The sequence below is a fragment of the Lottia gigantea genome (genome assembly GCF_000327385.1).
Source record: "Lottia gigantea unplaced genomic scaffold LOTGIsca_154, whole genome shotgun sequence".
Lineage (NCBI taxonomy): Eukaryota > Metazoa > Mollusca > Gastropoda > Lottiidae > Lottia > Lottia gigantea.
Genome location: NW_008707862.1, coordinates 52,777 through 61,574, shown reverse-complemented (window position 1 = coordinate 61,574; position 8,798 = coordinate 52,777). Strand labels below are relative to the sequence as shown.

General features: G+C 34.2%; 1 protein-coding gene across 1 annotated transcript; it reads left to right on the top strand.

Moving 5' to 3' along the window:
* Positions 1-3,872: 3,872 nt before the first annotated feature.
* Positions 3,873-6,206, top strand: LOTGIDRAFT_225910 (hypothetical protein). The gene has a single exon (XM_009050741.1). It carries the CDS (start codon positions 3,893-3,895, stop codon positions 5,123-5,125), a length of 1,233 nt encoding a protein of 410 aa, XP_009048989.1. The 5' UTR covers positions 3,873-3,892; the 3' UTR covers positions 5,126-6,206.
* The last annotated feature ends 2,592 nt before the right edge of the window (positions 6,207-8,798 follow it).

The following is an 8,798-nucleotide window of genomic DNA, read 5'->3' as shown; positions in this document are numbered from 1 at the left end:
ATCATACCTTTTGCCAGAGTTTTCAATCTCATTTCCCCTAGAATCATCATAATTTCGGTCACTGAATCTATTGCCAGATTGTTTACTGTCAAATCTGTTGCCAGAATCTTCATTGCTAAACCTGTTGCTTTTCTCAGCATCAAATCTGCTGTGTGGCATATTATCTTCATTGTATCTGTCACTTGAACCGCTATTGTCAAATCTGTTGCCAGAACTGTCTTCTCTGAATCGATTTCCACCCATTTCTGAGTCAAATTTATTGCTGGAAATTTCATTTGAAAATCTGTTACCATTCCCAGAGTGTTCTTTACTGAATCTATTGTCAGGAGAATTAAAACTACCATGATTTGGTTCTCTCATTTGGTTGCCAGGTCCTCTGTCATCAAACCGACTGCCGAAGTTTCCATCAAACCGATTGTTAGAGTCATCATGACCAAATCGTTTAGCTTCTTCAAATCTGTTCATAGATCCTTCATTCCTGTAGGAATTGTCTGATTCCTGATGCCCACAGTCCTCTGAACTGTTTTGACCAAAACCTTTCTGTTCATTGTCAAACCTATTAAAATTTTCTGCAGGACCATTGAAATTGGAATTGTTATTCCCTCCAAAATTCATCTCTTGGTTTCTAAGGAAACCAGGCATATTCTGATTAAATCCCTGGTTATTTGGACCCTGAAATAAAAGTGATATAAGCTTATTGACAGTTTTTTTTTAATAGGAGGTACTCATTAGACCTGGAGTTTCCTTCATCCTGATGACAGTTGTTTTCATTGCTTAGATACTGACCGTACTAGATGCAGATTAGAGTATTTTCATATTTTGGTTATAGTGCTGGATGTTTAGATTATTAGGTACAACTGTTGATATATATAACATAATGCTTTGTTGACATTTTTATGCCATAAATTAGAATATTAAGCTTATCATCTTTCAACACATAATCTATAAGCTTATCAGATGGATACTTTTAACTAAGTTATATATTCTAACATCAGGTTATAATTCACCATACCTGGTTAAAAGGGGGTCTCATTGCTGGATTGAACTGTGGTCTATTATTGAAGAAACCAGGTCCTACGATGTTGAAACCAGCATTCATATTTTGATTATTAAATCTTGGTTGAATAAATGGTGGTGGTGGTCTGTTAAACTGGTTACCAAAACCTTGGTTACCTGCACTCTTGTTAAAGGTATTAAAGCCACCAGCAGGACGATTACCCATAAAATTATTGCCTGGTGGCGGTATATTAAAACGATTTGGAAACATCTTCCTTTACAACTAGATACCCTGAAAACAAAACACAATAAATATTCTGTTCTATCTCTATAATAACTAGGTCTATATAACTATAAGCTGATGATTAAGTTAAAAGAATCATTATCAGACCCATTTGATTTGTTTGAACCAAAGAATTTCTATCACAAATAACATGTTAGTTATTACAACAGTGAAGTCAGTGAGTTAGACAGTGAACAATTTCGATTCAGCAGACTCAGTTGCACCTTCAGTATCAAGTCCAACCACAAGGGCACAGACACAATAAAATCTTAATTTAAGAAGTCACAAAAGTAAAAGTCAATGCCAATGGTGAATCGAGGCCAGATATGCCTTATAAGCCTAGTAATTTGTGGGTAGCGAAAAGAGAGAAATGCCAATGTCTACATTGATTAATAAATTGTAGCCCTATATAAAAAAAGAAATATTGAACCATTACCCTTATCTAGTGGGGATTTAGGCCTTTTTGTGATCTTCGCTTTCTAGATTTAATTTTCTTTATTTATAAATCAAAACCAAGATGGCTGTCATTAAAGCATTGTGGGTAGCTTTGATGGAATCAGACCACTAAAAATAATTACTACATTCTAAGAAGCAAAACACATTCGAGCACTCTTTTATATTAATTTAAAATGAAATAAAAATTAATGAATGGAGGAGCAGTTCTTAAGACCATTTACTTATATTCAAGATCCAAATCAATGGTGAACCACTGCCTTTAACATGCATACAGACTTTCATTTGCAAATGCCTTCGTGACAACAAATATAATTGCTATTTACCAAGTGATAAACAAATATCCAGAACACTCAACTATTTCAAATATTTACCGACTTCTCAGCTATGCAAATTGTAAACATTTTTATCAAACCCGAAAGGATCCTTTAATGAAACATAATTTGATTTTAATTGGCTTTGCTACTACAGAAATTGACAATTTAACTGTTTATATTATAGCCTATTTGGGACAAATTATACATAAAGAAAAATTCATAAAATCAGCTACAGCCATGTCCAGCCGTTATTGCATTTGTAAAACGGGACGCAAAGAGGTAGACATCATCAATCACGTCTTCGAGTGAAAATATTTTTTACAAACGATAATAATGCATGTACCTGCAATAGCATCTAGTTTATTTAAGCTATGAACTAAAGCGCGAAATATTCATTTTGTTGATATATTAGCGTCAATCGAATCTACATCAATAATTGGATCCTGTGACTTAAAAAATAGTAACCAATTATATGACCTCCTGTCTCTCAATGGCCAATACTATATTGATTTTCATTAATATTGTCAAGTGAATATTGGGTTTTATAATTTAATTGTCAATAAAGGCGGTAATACCTGTTTTATAACCTTAAAAAAACAGACCGATTTTTAAAATTTTACACCATTGCAGCATTGCGCATAACTATGCATTTAGACAATAATATTTAGTATTAAAGTAAATACAACTTTTTTTTACCACAAACTTTCGGCCCCATGGTCTTTATCAAATGGAGAAACAAATTCTTAGCACGCGCAATGTCTAGTAACTGTTTGGAATTTCATTTTATGTGGCGCTCATTGAAAGTTGTTCTAAAAATTGATTTTTCCACCGAAAATTTGTGGTGAAAATGAGTTGAGTTTTCTTTAATATGAGAAGAATTTCCTACAGATACTAAATATGTATAAATTATATTTTAGATGTTTCAAATTTTACAAAGTATATCGATGGATACCCCGTATTGAAAAGAATAGTGCGCAAAAGGACTTTTATGTTTTAATAAAAAAAAAATTCACGGGGCATACACCTTTAATTGTAAATCAAATATTGACAATATTTAACCTATGAATATATATTCAAGTGAAGTAAGCATCTGTTGTCTTGTTTAATATTTACATCGTAAGTAAATATTAAAAACAGAAAAAAACATATAATAGGAGACCTATGTTTAAAGCCACAGGGTGACATAGGGTAAACATGATACACGCGAATCTAATTTCTAATCGATTTGAATAAATGGCCGAAAAGAATAAATATGCACGAGGAACTGTGCCTTTTCCAGGCCTATCGTTCACTTCAGACTGAGCTACACCACGGTAATTTCAGCAAATAAAATTTCTAAAATGTGCCGTGTACAGAGTAGGGTTTTGCTTGTACTGCTTGTGCAACACGGGCCCATGTCATTCGACCCGTCCAGATTTGAATATTTCCAATTGATCTAAATCCCGTCGTCCACTTTTAAAAATTTTAAATGCCAAAACATGCAAAACTGGGCCTAGTCCTACTTGGGTTTATTACCGAGCCCGTTACATAGGCCTATTTATTTAGATATACTTCAGAATTTCAAGGACAAATTCTAAACAATTTCTTTGCCTTCGGTCGGATTAGGCTATAGGTCTTAGAAGAAGGCGATATAATAGATAGGGCGTCTGAAGCCATTCCAGGACTGGATTTTGTTAATCGTGCACATTTTCTAAAATGTTTACTTTGTTATTTTCAAACAGAGCAGAAATATGACATACTGTAAGTTTAATTTTGTACTGTTGGTTTTGCCACGTGTAAAGACGATGTGTTCCGAATGTTTTCCGAGCTCTTTAATCAGGAGGTGGTTTTCGTATGATGAAAAATGCGTCTGCAAAACAAACTTTCGATTTGTGTTTATCTCTTTGTTTTTGCCATAATTCCGTTAATTATATGTGAAAATGCTTGTGATAGTGACAGTGAACAATGCGGAACATCCATCGACGACCACGAAAAATCAAAATACAAAAAATCTTCAGGAAAATGGGACAAATATTTGTCGTTAATTGAAGAGGCAGTTAGCAAACACAAAGAATGTGACAGTCAGGATTGCTCATGTTATGACCAAGTTATAAAAGATGATTTTAGAGTTTGGGAGAAAAAGGGAGAAATTACCAAGAAAGAGTTTGAAACTGCCAAAGAGAGAGGACTTGGAACTCATTATCAAATCATAAACCATAAGTTATACAGAGAGGAAAAGTGCATGTTTGGGGCACGCTGTTCAGGAAATGAACACTTTATCTTAGAAATAATCAAACAGCTACCTGATATGGAGTTAATTATTAATGTACATGATTGGCCGAAAACAATGAAACGTACTTCTCCACTTCCTGTGTTCTCATTTAGCACTGTGAGAAGTGACAATTGGGATATAATGTATCCAGCATGGACATTTTGGGAAGGTGGACCAGCTGTCTGGCCAATTTATCCTACTGGTTTAGGACGCTGGGATAAACAAAGAGAAATCATTCCAAAAGCTGCAAGTGAATGGCCATGGGAAAAGAAATTAAACACAGGTTTCTTCTTAGGGTCCAGGACGTCATCTGAACGTGATCCTCTGGTTTTGTTATCTCGTAAGGAACCAGATCTAGTTAACGCCCAATATACCAAGAATCAAGCTTGGAAATCTGATGCCGATACTCTTCATCAACCACCAGCTGCTGAAATCAAACTTGAAGATCATTGTAAATATAAATACTTGTTTAACTTTCGAGGTGTGGCAGCTAGTTTTCGATTGAAACATTTATTTTTATGTGATTCTGTTGTGTTTCATGTTGGTGATAAATGGTTAGAGTTTTTCTACACAGCTATGAAACCCTGGGTACATTATATACCAGTTGAACAGAGTTTATCTAATGTGAAAGAATTGTTATTATTTGCACAAGAAAATGATGAAGTTGTAAGAAAAATTGCTGAAAGGGGCAGACAATTTATTTGGGACCATTTAAGAATGGAGGATGTGTCATGTTATTGGAAGAAAATTTTAAAACGTTATGCCAAACTTTTGAAGTATAAGGTAGAAAAAGATGAAAGCCTAAAACAAATTGTAAAAAAATAGACAAAATCTCAGGTCGCTTTTTTTTTAAATTTCGAACCAGAGAGAATTGATACCAATTTCTATCATGAAAAAATCTTAAAAAGTTATTAGCCAATACAAAAGAGTCTTGAAGACAAAAATCAGATTTTGGAACTTTTAAGGCTTCAGTCAGACATTACTGGTGTAATGGGAGAAATAACTGAACAATCCACAGTGGAAACACAACTTGCTGAGAACATAACTTGACATAGATTGAAGATAGGTATAATTGCTAATGTAATGTGCACACTTTCTTGAAAAAAAAATGAAGGCTTAAATGTTTTGAGATGCACAACAATGATGATGGCTTGGAAGGCAAGACATTCTCAGCATTCCATAAAAAAATCTTTATAATATTATTTTATTGCTAATATTTTTTAAAAGTGCTTACATTGTGTATGTTATTTATATATGTATATGAAATAAACTTATATTTTGTAAAGGAAGTTTAAACATATAACTTGTTTGGTAAACCATATATAGATGTATTTGACAAATATCTGATGAACTGCGGCATAATATAATAATACTAATGTGTTTACCCCTTCCAGGTCAGTCTGTTCCAAGACATTTCACTAAAGCTGATGCAGAGGACTAGCCGAACAGTTTATTTCCATCCCAATCTAATTGTCTTTTGTAATCTAACAAATTTCTAATACATTCACGTTCAATTGTTTAACCAATCAAAGCGTGTATTGCAGTTTCCGCTTGCAGAATCTTCCAAAGGATGGCTCTTTATTATGCTTTTATCCAATAATAGAAACCCCAGCATAACAATGAGCCATGCTTTTGAACATTCGATTTTGGCGAAACTAGGCATATGTAATATTGATTTGATATTCGAAGTTCGAATATGCCAATGACAATGTTTCACTGAAGGAAGCAATTGGGACAATCTGATCGACCACCATCGAACTGGACACATCGGCGACTGGAAAAGAATGCATTTTTTTTCATATGTCTATTTCCTATAGGTGCCAAAATCTTGAGTTAGGCCTATGTGTCCATTAACTTATCTGAAAATTTTAAAAATCCTGCCTGTTATTTTCAGAACGCTAAAATTCGACAGAAAAAAATGTGCTACAATTCAATTCTATCCGGTCAGATATTTTCTCAGGATTTCAAAAATGCTAACCTGAAGAAAATCGGTTCAAAATTGCTGTACTTTTTGCACATTCTGTCACTTCCGGTTTTGCAAAAATGTTCCAATATTTATTCATTAACTACATCGCCACTACAAAAGGTCTACCAATATAGAAATTTTGCAAAAGCAGATGCAGCCTTTGCTATGTGCCCTCTGCAAAAATCGAAAATAAAAACCAAAAGAATTTGACATTTCGATTACAAACTGGAAAACTTTGCGGAAGCAGAGTCACACAATAAAAACTAAAAAAATAACGATAACAATACAGTTTCGACCTAAACTCGAAAGCAGTAATTATAATTTTTCGCAAAAAAACAAGCACAGTTTCAAATTTTGTTTACCATTTTAGATTTTCGCCTGAAACATTTATGACGTCACGTCATTGTTTTACTATAACGTCCGCGTTAACAATATAAAAGAAAATGTTGCTATTTTCTATTGGCATTTTTAATTTAGGAGTATACAGGAGAACGGACGTAATTGGTAAGTACATTTTGTATTGCAAATTTTGGTTTCGGACTCCCGAGTCCTTAGTATTAGGCCTATTGAAACTATTGCCCGTCAACAATATCTATGCACATAAACAAAGACTGGTTAGGCCTACTATTGTCTAGGTAGATAAAGTGGTATTTGATGTCATCATCATCATAACCCTGTACTCCCGAAAGACAGTGGTTCAGATATTTATCTTTAAAGGGACAGATTTGCCATTTTCGGGGGTGAATTTGGGTCTTGAATTTTTTTGTAAATCGTCCTAAGAAGTACTAGAAATGTTAAAAAAAAAACCGCATAATTACTTCAAAAATATATCGGTGGTCCCAGAAAAAAACGTCCCAAAGTTCGACAGGTAGTATCTCAACTGTTGGTTAACTGATCTCTTTCAAAATTCATTTGCACCCCTAAAGAAATATTCTTTCGTCAAGACTCCGCCACCGAATTACCGCATTTTAAATTCAGCCTCGAAAGTGTTCTGTCCCCTATTTGTACCCCCAGTTTTAGGGGACTTGCGACGCGACTGAATACCGAGTCAAATAACCCTATTCGCACATAGTTGATACCCATTATAAACACTCTGTTGGCGTTAATTGTGTTCTCAAAATCCAAATTTTACCAATTAATTCAAATTTTGTGGAATTGATACACCACTTTTAACTTGTAGAAATATTGTTATTATAATTAGTACTCAATGATATATGAAAACCTCTAGTAAATAATTAATTGCTACATATTTCAGTGTAAAACTTGAATTTTTCGCAGAAAAACAAGCACAATTTCAAATATTTTCAACATTTTAAATTTTAGCCTTAAACGTTTATGACGTCACGTCATTGTTTTACTATAACGTCCGCGTTAACAATATAAAACAAAATGTTGCCATTTTCTGTTGTCACTTTTAATTTAGGAGTATACAGGAGAACGGACGTAATTGGTAAGTAAAGTTGTGCATTTTGAATTACGGCTTTGGAGCTTTTACTTTTTTAACTTCTACTAGGTTATTTGATTATGAAGAGCATTGGCTTTCGGACTAAAATTTGACTCTTTAAAGAGGTGGCCTCCACGTGGCAAGAGTCGGGCAGTGTTGCTGATTTTATTTTGAATTGTCAATACTGGCGAACAACCTCAGTGACCTTATTCTGGGTACCATTACCATCACTCACGTGAAGCACGCGCAAAAGAGGGAGGGATGGGTATTAATATTACTATTGTCTGTCAACAATATTTATGCACATCCAGGGATGATAAGTCATAAACAAAGACTGGTTACTATTTTCTTGGTAGATAAAGTGGTATTTGATGTCGATCTGTGCTACGTTCTATACCAATTATTCCACTTGAAAATATGTAAACTGTTTGTTGGCGGACCATAGTAAGTAAGTGTATATTTTCTATTGTCCGTCAACAATATTTATGCACATCAATACTTGATGATAAGTCATAAACAAAGACTGATTACTATTTTCTAGGTAGTTAAAGTGATATTTGATGTCGATCTATGCTGCGTTCAATACCACTTATTCCACTTGAAAATATGTAAACTGTTCGTTGACGGCCAATAGTAAGTAGGATTGGGAAGGGGGTAATGTTACTATTGTCCGGCAACAATATTTATGCACATCCAGGGATGATAAGTCATAGACAAAGACTGGTTACTATTTTCTAGGTAGATAAAGTGGTAATTGATGTCGATCTATGCTGTATTCTATACCACTTATTCCACTTGAAAATATGTAAACTGTTCGTTGACGGACCATAGTAGGTAGGAGTGGGAAGGGGGTAATGTTACTATTGTCTGTCAACAATATTTATGCACATCCAGGGATGATAAGTCATAAACAAAGACTGGTTATTATTTTCTAGGTAGTTAAAGTGGTATTTGATATCGAACTATGCTGCGTTCAATACCACTTATTCCACTTGAAAATATGTAAACTGTTCGTTGACGGACCATAGTAGGTAGGAGTGGGAAGGGGGTAATGTTACTATTGTCCGACAACAATATTTATGCACATC

Excerpts from the sequence above, each read along its gene's own strand:
- LOTGIDRAFT_225910 (XM_009050741.1), top strand. The coding sequence starts at position 3,893 with ATGCGTCTGCAAAACAAACTTTCGATTTGTGTTTATCTCTTTGTTTTT.